The sequence below is a fragment of the Chaetodon auriga genome, chromosome 9, assembly GCF_051107435.1.
Source record: "Chaetodon auriga isolate fChaAug3 chromosome 9, fChaAug3.hap1, whole genome shotgun sequence".
NCBI lineage: Eukaryota > Metazoa > Chordata > Actinopteri > Chaetodontiformes > Chaetodontidae > Chaetodon > Chaetodon auriga.
In genome coordinates this window covers 8,438,396-8,462,379 of record NC_135082.1, presented here as the reverse complement: position 1 = coordinate 8,462,379, position 23,984 = coordinate 8,438,396, and the positions used below count along the sequence as shown (strand labels likewise).

The window sequence follows — 23,984 nt, the reverse complement described above, 5'->3', positions numbered from 1 at the left end:
TTTTTTTTTTCTTTTTAATTACATTGTACAATAACTAATTAAGAAATAAAAAGCTGATAAGAAATTGGATTTTGGAGCATCCTTGAGGGTTTTAACTACAGTCAATTCTATTGTCACTGAACACAGCTGACAAATTTATCGCCTACTGAAGCCACTGCTGATTTTCTCTACTCTAGATTAATTAGAAATTGGTGATGACTATATGTCTAAAAATGGTGTCTGCTTGTCTTTGAGATGTGTGCCTGTTGCTCTTAAGTGGAGACATGAACTAATCTTTCACAGCATTCTTTACAGCAGCATAACGGATCTTTGGAGCGGTACGTCTTGTTCTGCGGTTTCACATGGTTGGGAGAGCTGCGGCCGTGGTCTCTCACTTTAGCTCCCCTCCAGTGAGAGCGCAGACCGCTGCTACTGAGGGTGACGAACGGATCAACTCAGTCTGAGAAATAGAGTCCTGGTGGCGTGAGAGAGATGTCTCCTCTCTCCTCTGTGGACTGTGAACATGTTACTCTGCTGGGGAGATGACCACTCATCGTCTGCCAGCCCGCTCCTCAGCATGTTAACATTCATTTCCTCCATCCGGTGCAACTCCAGCGTGAATCAACCAATGTTCAGAGAGACGGAGAGGGCAGCCAAGAGCCCTGCAGCTCCAATCTATTCCCCTGTCAACTTCCCACCCCTCTCCTGGAGTTTGATGTCATCCACCTTCGTCTCTACATCTCATCCTCAACATCCCTCTCTCTCTTTCATCCCCCCTCCCATTTATTTCTTTTCCTCTCGTTCTTATGTGCTGCTGTGAGAGAAGATGCATGATTTATGAAGCTCTATTTTTACCAGTTACTGAGGAGAAAGAGAGGAGAGAAGCGGCGAGAAAGAGAGGGAGAGGAAGAGGAGGGAGAAGAATGAAGGGGAGAGTGTGGAGCGCGAGCCCAAGGGGAAGGAGGACAGGAGGGTGTGAAGGAGACATCCATCACCCTGCGACCCCTCGGCTTAAGATGAAGACGGGAAGTAGGCTGAGACAGAAATATGATGGATCTGACCAAGATTAGAGGAGATATACTGCCGAGCACACCAGCTGTGTATTGTTACACACTCCATACAGTTTGGCGATTAATTATGAGTCTAATATCGCATATGTCTTCGTGGGCCTCTAACATTTTTTGTCAATAACACGTTTTTCATCATCTCTCGTTTTTGTTGTTTTCCCCATTGCGCGTGAAAACAACTGAGGCAGATCAAATCACATCCGAAGTGTTGCTGTGATGAGGAAAGAAGAGCACTAATTAAACCTCTGCTGTATCTTTATTACTTATTAACCCTTCAGACATGTAGCCTACAGCAGACACAACAATCAAACTCTGCTTTACAGACATTTGAGATTTCAAACATGCAGTGAATCATATTTATAAATGGTGTAAGATGCCATCAAAGTTATTAGCACTTTACTATCATTGATTTGAATTACAGCAGATAAATGCTGGCGCTTAAAAGGCCAATTTGCATTTTTCTGACCACTTAAATTGCAGATATATTTGCATTTATGATTGAAAAATTAGACTTGATGATGAAAAATAAACAATGTGTTCGTTTAGTTGATCATAATGGAATTAACAGTTTTTTGTGCTGTTTAAATTAAGCTTTAAAAGCATGAGACAAATATGTATTTTAAAAGAAGTGCCAGTCAAATTACAAAAAGTTGTTCAAAATCTCCTCCTAAGTTCAATACTTTCTGTCTGGTTTGTTTAATCCACATTAGAGAAAAAGTGTAAAAATGAAAAGTTTCTGTTTTACAGAGGATTGTGTGTTTACCATACAAATGTGAGAGAGTTATCCATCTTGGGTGAATAACCATATTTACCAAACTACAGTGTGTTTGTAATGTTTTTACTGACTGATCGTCATTTGTATGCTACATAATTATTGATCATTTGGTTACAAATCTCAATTCCACATCTGTGTTACATCCTCTGAACTAAAAAGCCGTTTATCAAATCTTTATTGTTCTCCCAGCGCTGACAATTTGCCCCTCATTGCGCCTTTTTGGCGAATCTATCAAATTCCCATCACAGACCCATTTTCCACCCTTCTTTGATGAAAACATCATGTACCTACTTCACACCCACAAATCTGACTATTTCATCCGCAGCAATGTCTATAAAATCAAAAAGACATCAAGCTTTAATAGCTTTTCACAGCTCTGAATGCTTCAGGAATTGCAGAAGTGTGAAATACGTTTTTCTTACAAGCATCTCTTTAACCTTGATTCGCAAACAGCTAATGTCTCACTTTAAATCAGACTGATCCGCACAGCTTCCTCATCTATTTTAGGTCAACCTACATGCTTTAGTATCAACACTACAGGTCTCACCATGCAGGGGAACTTTTGTAATCCAACCTTGTGCCAGAAACAAATGATTATATTCACAATATTTGGGGATTTGTTGATCTCATTAATGTGAAGCTGAGAATCCTGAACCGGTAGATTTACTAAATAGGCATACTGAGCTGAGCTGATTAGTGAGATTTGGAGATTAGACTGAAACAAGTTACCTGAAACTCTGCGTGAGTACATGTCTTATGCTGTAAATAGCTTTTATCTGTGTATTTCAGTGCTTCATATGCGCAGTATATGGATCATTTCAACAATAGGGAAACCTATTTAATGTCGGTGTAAAGATGAAATGGGATGATTATTTTCTAAGACTTGGCAGCTGAGGTGGATTTCGTGATGCTGGTGTTACTATGCTGCTCTGCTATATGTGTTTTCAGTTCCCTGCTAGTTTTATAGGATATATGAGACAAGAAAGGTTGGGAACGACTGCTCCGCAATTTCCATTCAAATCTCCAAATAGTCTGCCTTAATAAAACAACAATTCGAGATATTTGAGAACAATTTACATCATGTCGGACTGAAAGATATTGTTGCACCATATTCCTCATTTCCAGCCCAGACAGAACAGGATCCGTTTGAAGATACAACCATGATAGCTGTCTGGTATTACTTTACTTCTGACACATGGTGAGACGTTTTCACTTCACTGGGAGAATTTAAAAGAGCTTCAGCTGAAATAGGATGTCTGCATTTCACCACAAGTCAGTTTCTATGCTGGTGACAACAATGCAGAGAGGAGGAGGAGGATGAGGAGGAGGAGGAGGGCTGAGTGCTGACTCAGTCTCTCCCCTGAGCCTGGACTCCTCAGGAGCACAAACATTACTCACCAAACATTCTACAGTATGTTGTTACAGCTGTGCATGGCACCCTGCCACCTTTACAACACTGATAGTACCACCCTCCCTCCTCAAACTGTTTGCTTATTAATAACTCACTGGGATCAAGATGAATGTATAATCCTGATTATACATTAGAGTGTCAGCATCCTCGTGCGTTACCATTGATTTGTTTTGAGTTCACCTTTCCACCATGTTTGCACAAGCACAGGGCCACATGGAACCTAAGATGCAGGTGTGCAAGTGCCCGAACATGTGGACTGTGAGGCTGACGTATGTGTGTGTGTGCGTGTGCGTGTGTGTGTGTGTGTTGTATTACTGGCTGTCAGCACCTCTCTCTCTCAGTGAGGCTGGCTGCTCGGTGCAGATAAAAGTGTGCAGATATTTCCCAGCTCTCATGCTGAGGCAGGCTTTATCTGCAGACTCTCCTGTTGGTTGTGTTAGTCCAGCCCTGGGTGATATTAATACCCCACTAATGAGCCCCTTCCTTGAAGAATCCGGAAACAATCGGTGGGTGGGGGGGGAAGCGGCGGCGCTGAATCAGTCTTTCCCTTGTGCCACAACTCCCCTACGGCTTCCTGGGAACGCACAAACAAAAAGAGGAACGCAGCTCCAATCACATTAATCATGGCCTGTGGGAGCGCCGACACTCGCTCCAGGCGCAGGAGAATGAGAGAATTACACGAGAGGAAGATGTGGAGGGAGAGACTGGGGTGACAGAGACAATGGGCTGAAGTGTGTGTGTGTGTGCGTGTGTGTGATTTTCTCCAAGTGCATGGTAGGGGAGCGTTAGTGGAGATGGCTAGTCAGGGATGCTGGGTGTAGGAGACTCAACCATCTGTGACTATCAGAATGGGGTGTGTGTGTGTGTGTGTGTGTGCGTGTGTGTGTGTGTGTGTGTGTGTGCGCGTGTGTGTGCGTGCGTGCTGTATCCTTGGATGGCAAGGCTGTATTGATTAACCCTGATGATTCTATCTTACAGCTGATCAGCATTTCTGTGTATGTCAGCATGTGTGCTATAAAGTGTGAGTGTGCGTGTGTTTATATATGTAGGAGTGGATGTTTATCATGTTAATGGGTTTAGGTGTGTTATGTTCAAATGAGTAATTGCATAAAGTGATTCATTTTTGTCTATGCTGGGGAATCTGAGTGTGTGCGTGCACGCGTGCGTGCGTGCGTGTGTGTAGTGTGTGTATCTGGCCTCGGTTGCAACCAGATAAAGATGTCCAGTGCTTCTCTATCTGGTCACATCAGTATTCAGCAGCAGGGGTGCCAGCCTATTCACTTAAAGGGGAGCTGGGCACAATTAGCTGTTAACATTACATGGCAGAATTAAGCCACAATCCCCGGGGGAAATTAAACCTCAGGCAAATCAGTAAACCACAAGCGAAACATTAACATCCATTTGCATTTTTATTGCACCTGAAAAGAATGTGCCAGGTCCATTATCTCGAAGAGACAGAGAGGGACTTCTTATTTATTATTGTTGTGTCGTCCCGTGTGGAAACACAATGGCATTTATATGGGGAAAGACGACGCAAACGAGAGGCCTTATTTTCACGCTCGCGTTTTTGGAGTGTTATGATTACAAATTCGAACAAGGCGGAAACGGCTGGCAGAGGATACAATGACTTGTTTGTTATGCAAATCCCCCTGCTTTCATCCCTCCCAAAAATAAACAAACCCAAACAGATGACAATTTGCGGAGGGGCTCAGCTGAGTAAGGCCGGCAGTTTGGCGGTTGACAGGTTCTTACTGTCTGCAGTGTTGCTGCTATTAAGAGTTTGAATAAACAGGCTTATGGCCAGGAACCGGGAGCAATGAAACATAAGTGGGGTGAAGAGGTTTGGGGACCTGAATTCACTCACTCAATCCCAGAATCTCATTTTCTCCTCTCTCCTCTGCAGGTGAGCGGGATGTGTGGAAACGCTCCTCAGCGTGCCTCTCGCTCCGTCGGGTCCCCTCCTCCCCACCATCCTGCCTCTGCAGCCCGCAACGCGCAGCCCTCATCCTCGGACTCGGATGAGACCTTGGCTGGTCTCCGCAGGTGAGCAAATCTGGAGCCGTAATCCAGACTGAGACCCTTCCAGCTGTCGCTCTCCAGACCACTACAGGAGCAATATGTGCCTGACAGACAAATACTGTCCCTGACACTGTGGACAGGTTTCCTCCTGTTTCCTCGTGGCACTCAGTCTTTCTCCACTCGAGTGTTTTTAACACCCCTGATGCAATAACAGGCTTAAATGAACAGTGTAATAATGCCCAGCGGGGCTGCTGGCCTCGGCAGCACAATTGCCAGATTAATGTCAATTAGGAATAGAGGCACTGCTTATTCTTGCCTCTTCAGCGTGCTTTCAGTGTTACCCAGCTGAATTCCCTCTCTTCTTCTATCTCTGCCTCTTCTTCTTTGTGTTTCTTTTTCTTTGTTTCTCTCACTCCAGGACAGTTGATCTTTTTCCTCTTCTCCCTGCTGATGTGTGTGAGTCATATTCAGATTAGCTGAAGTTTTATTCATTGTCTCTCTCTATGTTGAGCGTTTTCCGTTCTCTGCCTGCTTCAGAGACTTCATATCCAACCTGAGAGGCTTCAGCTCCTTCTACAGTGGTCTTGGGGAGGCGCTGTGCAGCCGTGAGCCTGCACCAGCGAACCACTCCCTCTGCTGGAATGGGCAGGAGATGACAGACAGGTAAATCAGTGTCTCTTTGCCTGTAGCTGTAAAACACACTCCGGGCCCTGAATGCGCCTGCAGACTTGTCCTCAATCTAGCACTGCTCGCGGTCCTACTCATGTTTATCAGCCTTCTAAAGGATGAAAGCTAAATAATGTTATACAAATAGTCTGCTCTGATTCTTGAATTCCTGATACTCCAGCAGCACATTGAGGAGAGTGTAGGTGAGTTGAAGGGTAAGTTTGCCCAGAGCTGATGAGCTTCACACGAGGGCCCCCCTCTCCCACTGAGTGTGAGTGTAAATCTTGACTTTGGCTCTATGGGATGTTATTAATGTCAGGCGTGCTGTCACCTTCTTCTCGCTTAGTTAATTGCTGTTTCGATCGTTCTCTCCTCCGTCGTCCAGCATCTCCTGTGCACGATGCAGAACCTCATTTGGTTTTCGCAATATTTCACTTCACCTCTGTCCATGGGCTCCACACATCATAACCTCTTCCTTTTCGCCCACGCCGTCAGCCGGGCCCCAATTTCAATTTGGCTTAGATAGTTCTAGATATCATTCTTTTTTCTTGCCTGCTTTGTAAATTATGTGTAGAATTTAATCAATGCGGAGGCACACATTTCAGACAAGAAGCGCTGCAGGTTAATGTTTTACCTCTTTTCCCAAAGATGGACAGAGAAAAAATTCAGAGCTTTTTCAAACTGCTGAAAGAGAGTCTCTCACAAAGACAGAAAAGAAGCTCAGTCTGAGGAGGAGGCATCAGGTTGGCATGAGGGCAAAGCTGTCCTGAGGGTGTGATTACAAGCTGGACCAAACAGTGCGATAGGAAGGTACAGGGAGGCGGGAAAGGAGACCAAATGATGGAAAGATTACAATGTCTCGCGGCAAGCAATTCTCTGTGTCTGCGAGGGCACGTGTCCTCAAATTCACTGCGGGTCCATTTTCACTCTGAGATTTGTTCTGGATCATCTTCCATTATCCTCCCAGAGAGGACCTTCTCCAGAGCCAAACCTGGCATTCATTCTCATATTGTCTCACGCAGATAAATTTAGATTGGGCGGGTGGGCTGGGGGGGGTGAGCGCTGGAGGGGTCGGGTACTGAATGTCTCTGATACTTGAGGAGTGATCTTTGGAGCTAAATGTGGCGCTTTTTATCAGACATGTTTACCATCCCACCTGGAGCCCAGATCAGAAGAGCACCTCTTTTCACCACATCAAAGAGCGTTACACCGATTAACTGTGATAACAGATGTGACGCCATGGCGGCTCAAAACATTACATTTCCATTCCTCTTTTGGATCTAATGACAGTGTAAACTTGTGTGTGATATGTGATAGAAGATAAGATGCTGTGTCAACTATGACAATTTAATTTAGGGGCTGTATGAAAATGAATATGAAGGGGGGGGGGGGGTCAGAAAAGGGGGACGATATTGTTTTTGTTTTTTTTTTTGTTTTTTTTTGTCCTAAATTGATATTTTATTTCAGTCTTCTTTTGCAATTAACAGTTAAAGAAAAAGTTACAATAATAAGACAACCTTCACTTAAAGGTGCAATATGCAAACATTCTGTCTCTGTATCAGGGTTTTAATTGTGTGTGTTTATACACACTGATCAGCAGCATTGTAGATGTATGATAAAAATGTGCCAGTGTTAACCAAAAGGCTCATTTTCAACTGCTGTTGAGTCCGATTGTCTTGTTTATGGGAGACTGACAGCCATGCTGATCCTAGCAGCTCTGTAAGGCTGTACAGCTTTGCCTTGAGCTAAATACTAATGCCAGCATGCTAGCATACTGATGTAAAGCAGCTGTAATGTTTACCATCTCAACTATCTTAGTTTAGCATGCTAGCATTCTAGCTTTTGCAGTTATCTGGTCAAAAAACAAAGTATTGGATTATAATTTTGATCTTGTGGGGTTGTTCAAGGAAATGTGAAGGGATCACTAAAGTAATCACAATTCCTCCTGAGGGGAACAGGAACGGCAATTTCATTTCACTACAAACATTTCACTAAAAACAACACAAATGTGAGCCTCATGGTGACACGAGAGGAAAAGCCAGGGATCAACAAAGTCATTAGAGTAGAGTACGTTCTGTGGGTTCCATATCTGTGTCTTCCAACCTATTGTTGTGGACCGACAGACAGATGGGCTAACACCATCCCTCGAGCCATGCCAACTAACATGACTGTAAATAACATTTTCACATGTTGTAGGGAGGCTGTCATAGTTTTTTTGTTTGTTTGTTACCTGTCTCGGGACCAAGGTTCACAGAAAACATGAATAGCTCTGAAGCTTTGTGCCACTCCGGTAGTTTCGGCACAGTCCCTTGCAGCTCTTTTCATGATATCATCTAAATTTGATTCGGTTTTTGCTCAATATGGCATTCAGCCAGAAGAAGTGCAGTGTATTAACAGTAACAGCCACAGTGTTTACACACCACGGGACATGAAGTGTGATCAAGTGGTGTGAAAAGCGTCAGACTCCATTATTTATTTCCTCAACACCTGGACTCCCGTGTCTCTCCTCCTTTTGTCGTTTATTCTGATGTGAGAGCCAGCTCATTCACACTGGACCTCATAGCATAGTAATTGGTGTTAGATTAGATTAGGTTATCACTGGAGTTAACTGGTCTGTTCAGATCTGCTAGCAGCAAACAATAACACAGAGATGATCAGATAACAAACTGAGAGCTGACAACTGGAGCGATCAATGGTGAAAAACAGTTAAATTGCGTCTCGGTATTATTATCTGACTGGCATCCATCATGTGGAACGCTAACCTGCCTCTGCTCCTTATCTTCACTCAAAATCTCCCTCGCGTAATCCTCCTTCCTCGACCCATATTTCCCCTTTTCCTCTTCTAAATGGATCACACATCTCCCTCCATTATTAATGTGCTAATTAGCAGCGGAGGGGGGGTGAGATCATGGCTAATAAGAAGAATAAATAACTGGGGAAATGTAATTTGAGTTTAATGAAAAGTCTCACTTCAGGCAGAGTGGAAGACTGATGAATGGAGATGGCAGGTGAAAGGTGTGAATGTGTGTGTGTATGTGTGTGTCTGCTCAGGGCTGTGTCACAGAGATGAGAAAAGACAATGACCTCATACTTTGCACACACACATACATTTTTTAAGGCCCTTTTCTCTCTCGCTAACCTTTCAAAATCAGTTTTGCCCACTCCTGTCCATTTGTCCTTCATCTCTCCAACATTTGCAGCAGTATAGCTGATGACATTTACACTGAGATATGACCTCTGCCCTCGCCACCACGTGGACTCTAGTTCATCTAAACACGCTTGTCTCATGCGTGCAGGAGTGAGTTAGCCTCCCCCCCCAAAGCTGTGATGTTGTAGCGGGAAGGAGTTAATTCCTGGCACTCCTGAAAGCGAAGAAAACACCTGCAGGAAAGTTTGACACTCACCAGCTCCTCCTCTTGATGACATGTACACGTGTCAACAGAGCTGTGTTTCCTCAGTTACACAGAGAGACATGTAAGCACCTGCCTGTAGGCTAGCTGTGCTTTAATATACCCTCACCGCTAAAGCAGGACAAAAGTACATCTCTGCTAATGCCCTCTTACATGGAGATGATTAAAAGCCATTAATTGTCCAGTTTAATGTGCCATGAAATTAATTAGCAGCTGGACTTTGCGTAATGGTTAAACTCCTTTGAGGATGTTTTTACATCATGATGTCTATGAATCAAATTTTATGTATAATGCCTCAGTCTGAGTACATATCCTGATAAGGGACAGTGATGAACATCAGTAGTTTCTTTCAAAGAAGTGTGCAGTCTCCATGGTTTTTACTAAAAATATAACTTGAAACATGATAAATGTTATTTCCTGTTCAACTTTCTAGACGTAATGCCTTCAGTGATGGAAAAGTCAGCCCTTTCTTTGGGTCGAGTTACAAATGAACTTTCCAGCTCTGGAAATCGGCCCCTAAACTAAAAACCAACAGAGCTGTCATTCACCGTATCAACACAACACTGTGATAAAAACCTTGTTTGGAGTGATGGAGCAGTGGTCATTACGCTTTCCATGCATGTAGCCTACACAGAAGTTTCTAAATTAAGTGAAACTCCTCTAAAAAATCAGAAACATGTGAGTGTTCATCTATCCATCCTGTTCTGTCAGGTTTCCCGGGCCTGGTCTGAAGCGATCGCATCCCGGCTCCGAGTCCCGAAGCAACAAGCCCCCGGAGCCAGTAATCAGCCAGATCATAGACAAACTCAAACACATCAACCAGGTGAGCTGTGTGCATGTGTCGTCCATGTTTTTGTGTGTTTGTACGTGCACCACACGCCATGTTGTTCCTGTGCAGTCTTGTGTTTAACTGTGTTTTAACAGGAGGTTTAAACGCTTCCAATAAGCAGTGTCTCTGTGGAAGTTGCCCACTCCTCTGCGGAGGTGTGAGAGTTTACCTTACCATTAGTTCTGCCTCTTGGTTCACAATTGCACATCGATTTCCAAGCTGCTGCAGGTCTTACTCTGCAGCTCCAGTGGGGGTCAGCAAAGAACAGGTGAAGATGTGAAATGAAGAGGCTTTGTGCTGTCTAGTTCATATTTCAGAGAAACTCCATCGACAAGCTGTGTCCAAGGTGATGTCACAGCCCGACCCTTTTTAGAATCGATGAAACAGGAAATTTTTTGGAAAGACATTTTATTTTCTGTCTAAAAAAAACCCCGAAAACAAACTCCTATTAAACACAAATCTATCGGAGTGGCAACCAGACGAGGACTCCTTTTCTGAGGGAGATGGGGGTTGTTGTGACGGCCAAGCATTACGTCCTCCATCCACAGTGAGCCCCAGCTGTCATCAGGGCAGAAGCCCCCGTTTTTCACAGCTGCCATCACCATGGAAACCACCTTTTGGAGAGCACTGACTGAGTGCAGAGATCCTTGCATGTAGGTTCAAAGTCGGCCTCTGTAGGTACAAGTATCAGCCCAGAGATCTGTCTGTGTTTCCAGGTTCCTGGTGGTTGCACTTATAGCTGTCAACACGTCGGATTGCCACTGACCACCTACCACACCCCGCCCCCCCCACCCTCTCCTGCCACACACACACCATCTCCCATCTGAAAAGTGTGTTTGCGTGTGTGCGTTTTGGTATGCAAGTGTGTGTTTGAGCCTCTGAGTGCTACAGGCCTGTCACAGTGGATTACAATCCTTCTCTCCTGTTTAAACAAGATGGGAGATCCAACAAGCAACTGTGGACCTTCCTCCACTCCCTGACAGCCAGAGACCTGCAAGAAAAATACAGAGGGTTGTGGTTTGAGACGCTGTAATTTTCTCAATTACTTTAGCTGTATTAGCTCATTCACACTTAGTCCTGCTGTAAGCGAAAGGAGCGTTACTTGGACAGGAGTGCTTAGTGTTTCCTTACTCTTCACCCTCTTCAAAATGCGCACAATTCCTCCTATATCTGACTCTAAATGTTTTATGAAGGTTTAAAAGATGGTTGCAGTTTATAAAAACATGGGTGTTTTTTTATAGTTCAGAGCACCCTTTCTACTCAAATATTGCATTTTCCTGTAGCCAATGAGATCAGGGAGCAAACTCACAACTTGTTATGCCAGGTTGTCCAAGCCACTTTATTTTCTGGTAAAACAAAAAGTGAGTGTATATGTCAGAAAAATCCGTCATTGTACAGGAAAACTGTGTGTGAACCCAACTTTGGTAAGCATGTTAGGTCAAAGCTCAAGCAGAATTTTGGTCTTTAAAATATGATTGCAATGCACAGTTTGGGTAATAATTTTGCTGCTCACCTAAATTTTTCTAACCTGGACGTTTCCCTGAAATGATTGTCTGACTGTGTTTGCTTCTTGCTCCTGCTCACTTCTTTGCAATGTGAAACATTCCCAGATCTCAGCAGTTAACTTGTTGAGTATGACGTTAAAATTCCAACAGGAATGATGGCCAAAGCAGCAGAAATAACATCCAAGTGGTAATAAACCAGAATATTCCTTTAATGTTAAAAACACAGGACATGCACACACATGCATGCTAACGTAATAAGCCTTTCAAGACTTCTTGCTCTGACGGGGGCAAACATCTGTATCCATACGGCTACAAGCAGAGCTGCTGCAGCGCAGACTGTTTACCGTGTAGATCAGGTTCCTGATAGGCTTTTGATGAGATTTTGCAAGAAAATGCGGTTTGGTGAAATGAGTGAGCTCATTGTGTTACAGACATTCAAACAATCCCTCAGAAACATGGACACAGTCACACTCCCTCTCCCTGTGTGTGTGTGTGTGTGTGTGTGTGTGTGTCTCTCTCTCTCTCTCTCTCTCTCTCTCTCTCTCTCTCTCTCAGTAAACTAATATTTCTCATTGACTCCCATGTGGTACTGATGACGTGGTGTACATGTGGACATTTGTGGGTTTTCAGTCTGTTTACATACGATATTTATGCAGATTAGCTATTCACAGGGGAGCATTTAATCCCATATCTGATGACCATACATACAGAGTCAAGTACATTTCTGCCTGAACTCGAACTTCCCTTTAGATCTCAACTTCAATGAACTGGATTAACATCTGACAAAAGACTGACTGTGCTTGAGTGCATATTTCATGTGCAGTAAAACTGTTTATGACTCATCGCCATTTGTGCAGAAATGAGATTACATAAATATTTTTACTACAAATCATCACAATACTGGGGTGTACAAAATAACAGGAACGCCTTGCAATATGATGCAATATAATACACTTGTCCTGCAATAAAATCTCCCTTTTGGGAAGTTAACAATATCAGAGTTTTCTTGTTCCTGAGAGAGCTCGCTCAACTTCATGGTAACTTTTCAGTTTTCAATTTATGATGTTTACGTATCCATTTTCATTATTTTGTAAGCTGTTCCTGTTATTTTCTCTAACCGTTTGGATATGCGTTTTTAAAATTTGAAAAAAAAAAAAAAAAAGTAATGTAAGAATTGATCTACAGCCATACTAGTGGCTCTCTGAAGCTATACTTAGGCAAGTCAGTGTTTTGAGCTAAATGCTAATGTCAGCATGCAAACAACAATGATAACATGCTGATGTTTAGCAGTTATAATGTGCCCTACGTTCGACATCTTATTTTAGTGCATTTGTTGAGGTATTAAAGTGCTGGACCGACCGACCGACTGATGATGCTAGTGTGGCTAAAAACATATCTGCCTGTGGAGTCAACTGGTGTCAGGCAGCTTTGCTTTATACTCCTGCTAAATGTTTATTGACTACACACAGTATTTCACGGTCCTAGCTGCTCTGCACCGGCATGTTGTAAACAACCTCTGAAGGCACTGGAGAAAGTGATGTTGTTTAGTTAAAAGCAGTTTTACAAGGTCTCTGCCTCCCCGTCAGTTGAAAGACCACCAGCTCTGGATGTTGCAGGGCTAAAAGCAAATGCACTAATTAACCATCTGATACCAGAGAGCAGGCCACAACTCAAGAGATAATTACTTTCATCTGCCCTGTTTATGTGCAGAATGTATGAGGACAGGCCAACAATGAGATGTGTAATGTTCCTGGAAGTCAACCAGGAGAGTGCCATGCTGATTAAAAACTGCACTATTTCAGTCTCGTGATGTCGTCTGTGTGTCGGAGCGCCGTGTACAGTATGTTCAGAGCTGCGGGCTGAGGAATGTGGACGTTATTGTCCTTTATATGCATTCAGCTCCACATTCAGGACACGGGTCACTCGCATACAGGCCTTTACAAGTCCTACGAGGCTCTTTTATCCTGCACACGTTTTCCATTTGAATGATCATTATTCCCCTTTTGGCTCGAACAGAGAACACAATCAATGGTTCTTCCAGCTTGTACTGACCCACTTTCTAACCACGAATCAGTCCCAGCCCACAGTATGTGAGACTGTGTCATAAAATATAGGGGCTACACTCTCCAACAGTGAGGGGAACATGGGACCCCTCCAAAGAATCCGCTTCCTCCCCACTTTAATCCCCCTGATGTTTCATTCCTCCACTCCTAAGTGCTCCGTGACGATGGCCCTGTGAAATGCAACTATGCAGCGGAAATGTGTCATTTCTCACGTTGTCAGTGTTGATCAGAGTATCAGCAGATACAGGGACAGTCTGGCAGGGAGACCCTTGCCTTTGTGCCTCTGTGAGGCTAAACTAAACACCAAAAGAGAAAAAAAAAAATCTCTGAGCCAGTCGCCTCAGCTTCTAAAACATCGTTTTCTCACGCCTAAAGCAGCTGATGTCATGACTGAGCCGCCGCCAAGTTGAAAGTGAACTGTGCACTATAAATGGATGAAGAGGAATGGCGTTTTCCTTCGGTTATTGCTTCTCAATTTGGAATCTTTAAACACCGCAGGACTGCAAGGACCCATGGACATTTTTGTGCATGCTTGCACTGTGTTAGAAATTCCTGCGTGAGGTCCTGTCTGCGCGCTGTGCCCTGTTTATGGTAAAGCTGATAAAGACGAGCGTCGACATGCTTTCCTCGGCTGTGACATCTAGTCGACGATATTGTGTGATGCCAGTCTGACAGGTCTCGCTGTTCTCTTAAGGAGAACTCTGCTGTTAACTGTGACACTGCATCCAAACTTGGATTGTGTAAAAGCTGGCCGAGTGAGTTCCCCTGTGGAGAGACAGAGCCTATCTGGAGTCAGCACTCTTAAATTAGAACATATTATTTTGGTGATGTGTTCTTGTTCTGAGGAGATGAGTTTGTTTTTCAGAACATCTGTTTAACTTCCCAGAGTATCGGGTTTCTCCTCTGAACAACTAATCTCACAGGAGATGGTTGAGCTAGTGGCAAAATAGAGCAATTATGTGATTGGTCTTTGATTACAGAGTGTTTCCCACTCATTTGTCAGATGAGTTTGCCATTTGGAGGGTCAGGCCTCCTGGGATTATTCTGACAGCCTCTTCTTGGCTGTATGACTCTCTTTGGAGACGATTCATTTGGAATACCACGGATATGAAACACATCTTTGTTGATGATTTTTATGAATCCCTTTCGGCAAAACACAATTATTTCATCTGACGCTGTTAAAATTGCTCTGTCATTTCAAGAGTAGCGAGCGTCTTCACGGTGCGTGCCAAAGCTTTTATTTTCTTAGCACCGTATTCGAACGTTTTAGCTTTTACTTCCAGCATTCTCTCTCTCTCTCTCTCTCCTGTTCACTGCCTTTCTTTCCATCTCTCCAGCTGTGCTGAGTTGTGTGTGACAGACTCCAGCTCTGTCGCCCTTCCCTCCTCCAGCCCCCTCCTTCTCCCCCTCTCCTAAAGCCCTAGATCCCCCTCCTCTCCTCCTGCTTCCCAGTCTAATTGAAGCCAGAACCTGGGAAAATCCTGCAGGTAGGACAAGAATCCAGGGTGGAAAATAAACCAGATCCCGAGCGCCACAAATTCCATCACGCAGTCTCACTTCCTCCGAGCCACCGGAGCCTGGGCAGCGTGTGCTCGTCACCTCGCGCATGCTTGCACAGAATACGCTTACACACACACGCGCACACACACTTCAGCTAGGCCAGTTTTTACTGTGCACACTTGCAGCAGTTAATCTTGCACACACATAGTTAGAAATATAACTACAGCAGATACATTTCCAGCTGATATATAGCCGTGACATGTAAACATACGAGTGGCTATAAAATAAAGCAGCACTTCAAGGACTCTTTGAAAAGTCTGAATAAATACAGTGCAATGTGTATTATAATTAGATGGAAGCTGCTTCATGACAAGGCCAGCATGCGGTGGCCTTTTCCTACAGGGTGTGCTTACAATCAGACTAATAGACACCATGGGTGTCAGACTAGGCCTGCTGTTTTGTAAACTTACACTTGCTAACCTGGCCATTATGGTCGCTCCACTCAGAGGCTGACTTCTGTTTGATGTTATTTACTGAGGGTTTTTGAAGCGTTATTTAATATACCCCCTCAGGGGCCTTTGTCCTCTCGCCTTCCTAGTTTTTATGTGTGTGAAGTACGACTGCTCGGGAAGGAGGAGGAGGAAGGAGAGCTGTTATGGCGCTATATTTGTGAGCAGGGAGAAGCCACGAGGGTTCTTTAAATGAAGTGTGACACCTGGTGTAAACCTCTGAGGAGCTGCAGGCTGTTTGTGGAGGCAGAGTCGGTATCCCTGTTAGGGCAGCACACACGCATGTTATCCTTTCACTTTCCTCAGACTCCTGACTGCATGGTAAGTTTAGGATTTGAGGAGTTATAGGGAGTTATGGTTCCTTAACTTTTGGAATCCAACTATCACATACCCCACCATACACCACACACACACACACACACACACACACACACACACACACACACACACACACACACACACCCCTCTCGAACTCCAGCTCTCTCCCCTGCTGGCTGGGAGGTCAGACAGAGCATGTGAGGGCCCTTTTCCTCCCAATTAGTCTGCCTCCTAATGAGGCCCAACCATCCCCTCTACCACTGCCACCCATTCCTCCTTACCTCCATACCTCCATACCTCCACCTCTCCCTCCCTCCCTCCTTGTCTCCTCGTTCTCCCCGCCTCACCCCCCCCACCATCAGCCCCGAGGCCTAAAGCAGGGTCGCCTCTCTGTACCCACTCCACCCCTTTGCTCCCACACCACTACCACCCCACTGGGTATAATTATCACACAGCCGGCTTATAAAAACCCTGCTGCACAAGCCAGGCAGCCAGCTCGGTAACAAGGAGCCACAGCACACACGTCGTTACCTACGCGTGTGTGTGCTGCAGGCTTTTCATGCTCTCAATCTAATATTTCTTTGAGCTGTCAGAGAGCAGAGACATGAACAGCTGAGTCTTCCTGCTGCACCCTCTGATCTGATCCACACATCCTGGCCTTGTTGTCACTGGGCACAGTCACGTGTTGCTGTGTAACAGGATCCCCCCTAAAGAGGTCAAGGGGTCACACTTCCTGTTTCCTGTCTCTGCTAGGTCATCAGAGGGTCTCTCTGTGAGGGTCAGGGACCTCCTCTGTTCCTCCTCTGCCTTTTGTTTGGGGCGGTGGTGTTCTGGGGGGCACAGCAGAGTAGAGGCTCCTCTCTGGACCTGTCAAAGTGTTAGCGCTCCATAGCTTGATCATTCCCTCTCCTGCCTCTATGCCTTTACTTCTTGCTAGAAACCCATGTCAGTATGTGGTAGTTCTTTCTCTCTCTCTCTCTTCTTCTCTTCTACGTCTCCCTCTTTGCCTCCATTTTGCTATTTTCTAGCACTCTAAAGCAATTTTCTAAGGATTTCTGCAACAGGCCAACCTAGAGCAGCTGGTTGAAGCCCCAGAGCCCACTGAAGCTTGTGCAAGCACAAGCAACTTCTTCCACACAACTATCACCCGCATACCCAACCGAGTGTCCGCCGGCTCCTGCTAGGTGTGATCATGGGACCTGCAGTGATGGTCTGCTGATGTCGAAATGGAGGGTTTCTTAGCAACACATGACTCTGGGAACCACGGCGATAACGTGTAAAGCAGACGAGCAGCAGACAAAAAGAGATTGTCTGAAGGGCGTAATCTGATTTAGCAACCAGTGGCCTGTGCAGGAATGAGACTTTTTAAACTATTAAACCCCATGCAGACAATCAGGCATATTCACAGACATAAGGGAAGATTTTCATTTGGTTAGCCTTAAAAAAGACTGAAAATTGTTGTCATACCAAATGTATTTAACACAGCGGGGACTTAACCCTGTGTATTCATACCCTGTATGGATCAGAGAAGACACAGTGGTTTATTCCTCCAGAGCTGGCAAGAATTTACTCCATCTGCTATGAAAAATGTATAGTTTTCATTAGCTTTCAGTTATTATCCAGAAGAGGAACAAAGTCCCTGCCAGCATAGTCTAAATATTCAATCAGGTTTCAGTCCAATCTAGAGAAATCTGGAAATAGCTTTATGGGCTTAGTCAGAAAGGTGGAGTGGACACACGCCCAGTTTAACACGGGACTGGAGAGCTACTTTTTTTCCTCTGTGTTCTGTTCCAACTGGAATTAACATCAGGAAATTAATCTTGTCTGCATTAACTGTCTGAGGCTGGGCTCCCGCTGCGTGACATACTTGACCACGGACAGATACAGGGGAAGGGAAAAGAGAATGAGAGAGCATCGGTTCCCCTCCTCTTTACATTTCAGAGTCCATAAAAGTTGAGTAATGAGTCGCGGAGAGCGGGTGGGACTGGAGGGCAGGCCGTGTCGTCCGAAACGTCGCTCTGCCTGTCAGCGTGCTGAGGAGCTTTTCCATGACTCACTCTGTGAAAAGTGCCTCCTGTCATTCCTCTGTCTGACCGTCAGTCTTTCTCCCATGGTGTCCCTCATTCATTCCCACTCCCCTGCTTTTCTCCTGGCTCCCTCCTCCAAATAGCACGTCTGCAAACTTGACACAAGGGCAGCAGCTCAGTGTACATGAGGGGATTAGGTGCCAGGAAAGTCCATTTCCTTCATTATCACCAAAAATAGTCCTCTGTTTGATTAGTCTTACGCATCTGGGCATCAGCTCCTACACTGGTTTAAAAATATAAATTCTACTACACAGTATGTTTTTGGTTTTACAGCAGCTCTCAGGAGACAAACAGTACACTCTTCAAGTCCCAGTGTAAAATGCAGCAGTTTGTCATTTTTAACCAGAGCTCTGAATGCCTTAAGGATGCCTGTTACATGATAATATACACAAACTGATGACTTCTCCCACTTGAGAACCAGCCTCTCGGCCACTGTAGAAATTAAAGGGTAACTCGTGCAATTCGGGCCTCATTTCACTTTGTCTATTGAGGACCATAATATTGCAGTGACTGTGTAAATCACATTGAGATTTCAGAATGGCAACATTGCTGAAAAGAAATGTAACAGGGAAAAAAACACTAAAAGATTAGACAGGTTGTAAACAAAATGCTGGCGAACAGTAAAGTTATTAGTCATCAAACTGAACGTTGTAAACATCCATCAGATTACAGATAGGCTTCATTGTGAAGTTTGACATGCGGTGCTTGCCGTAGTTGTATTTCTGCAGTTTTTCTCTGCAATGAAGGATTATTATTATTACTATTAATTATTATTATTATTATTATTATTAGAACATTTCACTTTTGGTTTTCCTTCCAAACAAAGTGGTTTAGGTCATTTGGCTAAATGGTTATCTTGAATACGACCAATCTGACTGGTTAAACACTTGTTTCTGGCCCTACTTTGTTGTGGCAATGTAAGCTTGTTTTTATATCTCAGCAATTGCTCAAATTGAATACAAGATCGATGAAAGCTAAAACGCTGAATTTTGGGGACATAAAACCAAAACAGTGCACTGGACGATGCTGAAAAGCTGTGTAGAGCTGAGAGGAACTGCAGAGTTTTGATAATTTTCTGTGACCCATTTCACTTTACACATGATCATCTGATCAATTGTCATATAAAAATACTCATTAAAGTAGCTTCACAGAATGAGTATAAACCCCAAAATCAGCAGTTTTCATAATTATGTCATACTACAAACTGCACGTGTTGATTGTGTGCATTTTAAGCCTTCAACACAGAGAGTTTATGGAAGTCATCAACATTAGACAGCGAATCCATTGCTCTTGTTGTGAGTGTTTGGTAAGCAGTGGTCTGTTTGGGAACTGAAGCCTGAAGTTCTGTAGATTAGATTTGTAGACAAGATGTGTTGAGGCATTGATAGAAACATTCAGGGCAGCAGATTCCGTCTGGGCCGAGTCATGAGCAGCTTGTCCAGACAAGTCCTGAGCACGGAGAGGAGGACATAACACAGGGCCTGATCCCAATCACACACACTGACAACAAGCCCCATTTTTCCTATATGCACTCTGTCTTCATTACTCATCTTTTCCGAGTTCACTCCCAACGTCACTCATTCACTTCAAAAGTCCCTACATTCATAGTAAGATATTCATTTTCTTATCTTCAGATTTTGTTCTTTATCTCTGTGATTTATGAGCAAATGTGAACTTAATTGCCAGCTCATGTACTGTAAAAGACCCCAGCTGATGATCAGTGAGCGCAGGTTGATTCCTCTCAGCGCAGGTCAACCAGTGGCTGGGCTCTGGGACTCGGTTGCAGCTGTCGTGTCGAACAGTGACCCTGTGTGGAGTTCATGTCATGTGTGGGAGGCAGTGACAGACTTGCGGTTTCTGTGTCTCTGTCTGGGCTGGCCTGCGTTGAGCAATCAGCCACATGTTTGGGCTTTGTGTGCAGCCTTTGAGCCGGTGTTTCCTTGGTGTGACTTGCGCTTTTGTGTTAAGGGGAGGTGAACCCTGTGGCCTGCGGGATGCCTATAGCCACCCTGATTACTGTGTGTCCAGCTGTCTGTCCAAGCAAGCTCCCAGTGCAACTCTCTAAACACAGAGGAGAGAGAGAGGAGGAAGGGGTGAGAACGCCAGATCTCCTCTCCTAATGGAAAACATACTGAGCATTTCTCCAAAAAAATGTCTCTTTTATTTGTTTCCTCCCTGCTTCCTTTTGCTTTTTTTAATTGCGGAAGGTTCCAGCCAAGAGTGACTTGAGGTTTCTCCCTCTTGTGGTAAATCTGGAGGCTCTTACGGGATCACGCTGCGGCTCAGCCATGCCAAAAGCGCAGCGTCACTTTCGACACAAACATACATCCCACCCCTCCCGGCTACCGCAGCCATGGCAGAGGCAGTCAGCCAGTGGGCAGAAGCCACAGCTCCCTGCCACAGAGGTACTGCCCTCCACCCCCCCCATGAAGAAGGGTAAGGCTTGCTGCTTTGGCTCATTTACGCCACTGCGACGATTACGCAGCCAATTTCTGTTTTTAATTCCCACAACCCCCTTTTTTTTTTTTAATTGTTTTTTCATCTGTTGTTCATCTGTCGCTATTTATAGCTTGTATGGTCTTGATTGCACTTCCCTCACATGTGTGTCTGAAACTGGATTTTAATTCCAAAAGCAAAATTCTCAGAAGCTGCAGATGGTTGTGTTTTTCGTGATATTAGCAGCATGGCTGTAGGGATGGCAGTGCTGCTTGGTCACCATGTTTTGCTTCAGACTGAAATATCTCTAGACTGCTATGAAATTTTGTTCAGACATTAATGGTCGCGAGAGAATGAATCCTAATCCCTTCTCCTGTCACCATGAGGTTGACAATTAAAATATCAATTTGTCCAATATTGTGGATAATAACCAAATATTTGCATAACTGATGACATGTGTTTACGCCATCATTGTGAGCATGTTGGCGTGCTGATGTTAGCAGTAGTGCTGAAGTTCTTCCTCAATGGACTCACATACTCGTGTTTCCTCTACCATCAGCGTACAGTGAATCAGAGGACAGCGCGTCTGTTTGTGTGTTGAGGCGAGTTGGTGTGTATGCTGGCAGGTGGTGAGTCACACATGGCGGTGTTCACACAGACTGAGCTCTAAGCGGGGGCAGTATTTTTCCCCTCACTCCTCATACCTTGTTTTTTTATGTTTTGTTCTAAAATACCCTGAACCACATCTTTCTCTCTCTGCTTTACAAGTGTTTGTTTGCCTTTTAATTGGTTCGTGAGGCGCCCCTCCCCTCCCAAAGTCCTACTGAGTTGCCAGGATACAGACCATGAGAAGGAATTTCAGGACCTCTGTAAATCTGTGAAAGACTCCGACAAATGCAGGCAAACATGGTTCTGTCTTTAAGAAAGCAGTTCAGTAAATTAAACGCTCATTCATCGTGCGGTGAGTTTGTTTCTGGGACATGTTTTAATGGGACACCTCGGGGCTCTGCTCTGTCAACAGGTGGCGCTTTGCTAGATGCCTCAAACAGATGTCCAAATATTCCTATGGCTCATCCGTGCTCTCTGTGAATTACTATCTGTCCATCCCTCGGTCCAAGTGACCAGGCTTTTAGAAATGTTGTGTTCATCCTGCGTGTATGGCCTCAATCTTGTGAAATGAATGGAGGTTTGTTGGGCAGCCATGCTGGGAACAAGGTGATGTGTGTTCCCTTTCTAAACTTTGAGTTTATGTCACTTGTAAAACCCAGATTCACTGGTTTGTATATGCAGGCGAAGGCAACAGGGTTGTTTATCTTCTGACTGACGTAACTCTGTGATTAGCTCTGGTTTTTTATGCCTCTCTGTCTCGGGCACACACAAACACACAGCTGACCTGAGACAAGGCCCATATGAACTTAATTTTCTTCCACAGACAGGCAAAAGAACCAAAAACAACAACAAAAAATGCATGCTGACGTATGCAGATAGGAAGGAAATCAATAAAAAAACAAACAAGGAGGCAGAGCGGTGAGATGAAAGGAGGCTTGGAGGGCAGGCGGCTGGAATTTAGCACATCTGTTACCTTGGCAGGGCTCTCAATCATGTGTGATGTTGTGGAGGCTGAAAGACGGTCAGAGAGCGGCCGTGTCGGTCGTCTCCAAGCTCGCTCACATGTTTTTCACCCATGGATACAAGACAGGGTTAGGTTATTTTTATTTCTGTGTCGTTCTAAAGGCACACAACTAAAGTATACCGTGAAAGTTGTCTTTTAGGTTGAAATATTACGCTCAGTGTTAGTAAGTGAATGCATGAAGTTTGCTCTTTCCCCTCCTTTTCTACTCGGTCGAAAGGAATTCAGAGATTTTAAATGAAATTGCTGTACAGCTCTTGGACATTTCTGTATTATTTATGGGTTGATTAGTTTACCACAGTTCTCAATAAACACTTCTGGTATGTGTTGCACAACACATTATGAGCTTCTGTAAATCACATGAGAAAATATCTGAGTCAAACAACAACTGCTTTTACAGCCCAGAGGCCAAACTGGATTAAGATTCTGATGCATATAATGTCATCTTCGTGAAAAAGCACTACTTCTGCTGGTGTTAGAGCTTGTGTTGCATGCTGTTTATCCCTCATACCATTATTATCTGTTTCAGTAAAATAAAAACTAGAAGTCCGAAAATGACAAAAATTAACATCTATTTTTCTCATTTTAGATCTTGAGGCTTTGACGTCCAATTGGACACACATGTTATGTGGTGTTATTGTATCCCCGTTGCCCTGAGACAACCACTCAAGACAATGATGTTTGCCAGTAACAACACAATCGCACCAGTCTGGTTGTCCCACTGTTTCTTTTTCTAACAGTAAATTACATGGAGCGACAGCCACAACCCTTTGAATGAATCACGTTTGGACAAAAATAACGAAACTGGCAGCGATAACAAAACTGTTTTCCTGCCTGGTGATTATAATTAGAGTTTGGTAAATACCAGCGCTTTTAGATCTCGCTGAGTTTTTGTCTGGAATTCCCCTCATACTGTTATAATCATATAGTACACGCTCAGATCAAGAGACACCCCTTACTTATTTTCACAGCTTTGTTAAAACCATTAATGCACAGGCACATTGTGGCCACACAGTGATTCATGAAGAGTGTGAGGGTGGAGAGCCTTTCAGCCACATTACCTTTAACCTCCTCCTGTTTGTCCCACAGTTGCTGCGGCTGGTGACAGTGTCTGAGAAGCGCTGGAGAGCCCGGTCGCGTGGAGGTGGAGGCGGAGGTGGAGGTGGAGCGGACGGGTGGAGTGACGAGGGGGAAGAGGGATTCGAGAGCGGTGACTGTGACGATGAGGATGAGTGCGCCGGCGTGTCAGGGCTGGGGCCGCCACCCAGACGCAAACGGTTACGCATCTTTGCAGGTTAGACACACTGATTCAAACTGGATCCAAATGAACTTTAACTGCAACTTGTGTGGTTTCAAATGAGGTGCAGCATCCTAGCTGATATCTTAAAATGACCTTGAATTGCATTTATGAGATGGGTTGTGAAAAAAATGTTGGGCACAAGTTATTAAGTTATTTACATTTCAGCCTGCTAAGCAAACTGGAGGTGTTTACTTTCAGACTGGTAGGTGCATGAATAGGTTTGGCGTCTTCTGCAGAGGGTCAGAGAGATCACAGTCCAAACACAGGCAGTGGGCACAGCAGAGAGATGTTTACATGACTACTGTACATGTTGACACCACTGTGACACTGCTGCAGGAGACGTGAGACTTCCTCAGGTAGCCGCCTCACCTCGACCTCTTGACCTCCCCGCCGTCAATCCCTTGGAAACGTCAGACATGCTCTCTGAAAGCCAAACAAAGAACAAATGAAGCTACAAACTGTTGGAAGAAAAGAAACCAA

General features: G+C 44.4%; 1 protein-coding gene across 1 annotated transcript in view; it reads left to right on the top strand.

Moving 5' to 3' along the window:
• gpc3 (glypican 3) overlaps nucleotides 1–23,984 on the top strand; it is a 97,229-nt gene that overhangs the window by 59,753 nt on the left and 13,492 nt on the right. The window contains exons 4-7 of the mRNA XM_076738951.1: nucleotides 5,136–5,275; nucleotides 5,789–5,914; nucleotides 10,039–10,150; nucleotides 23,294–23,498. Coding sequence (XP_076595066.1) covers nucleotides 5,136–5,275; nucleotides 5,789–5,914; nucleotides 10,039–10,150; nucleotides 23,294–23,498 — 583 coding nt within the window. The remainder of the gene's footprint in view (nucleotides 1–5,135; nucleotides 5,276–5,788; nucleotides 5,915–10,038; nucleotides 10,151–23,293; nucleotides 23,499–23,984) is intronic.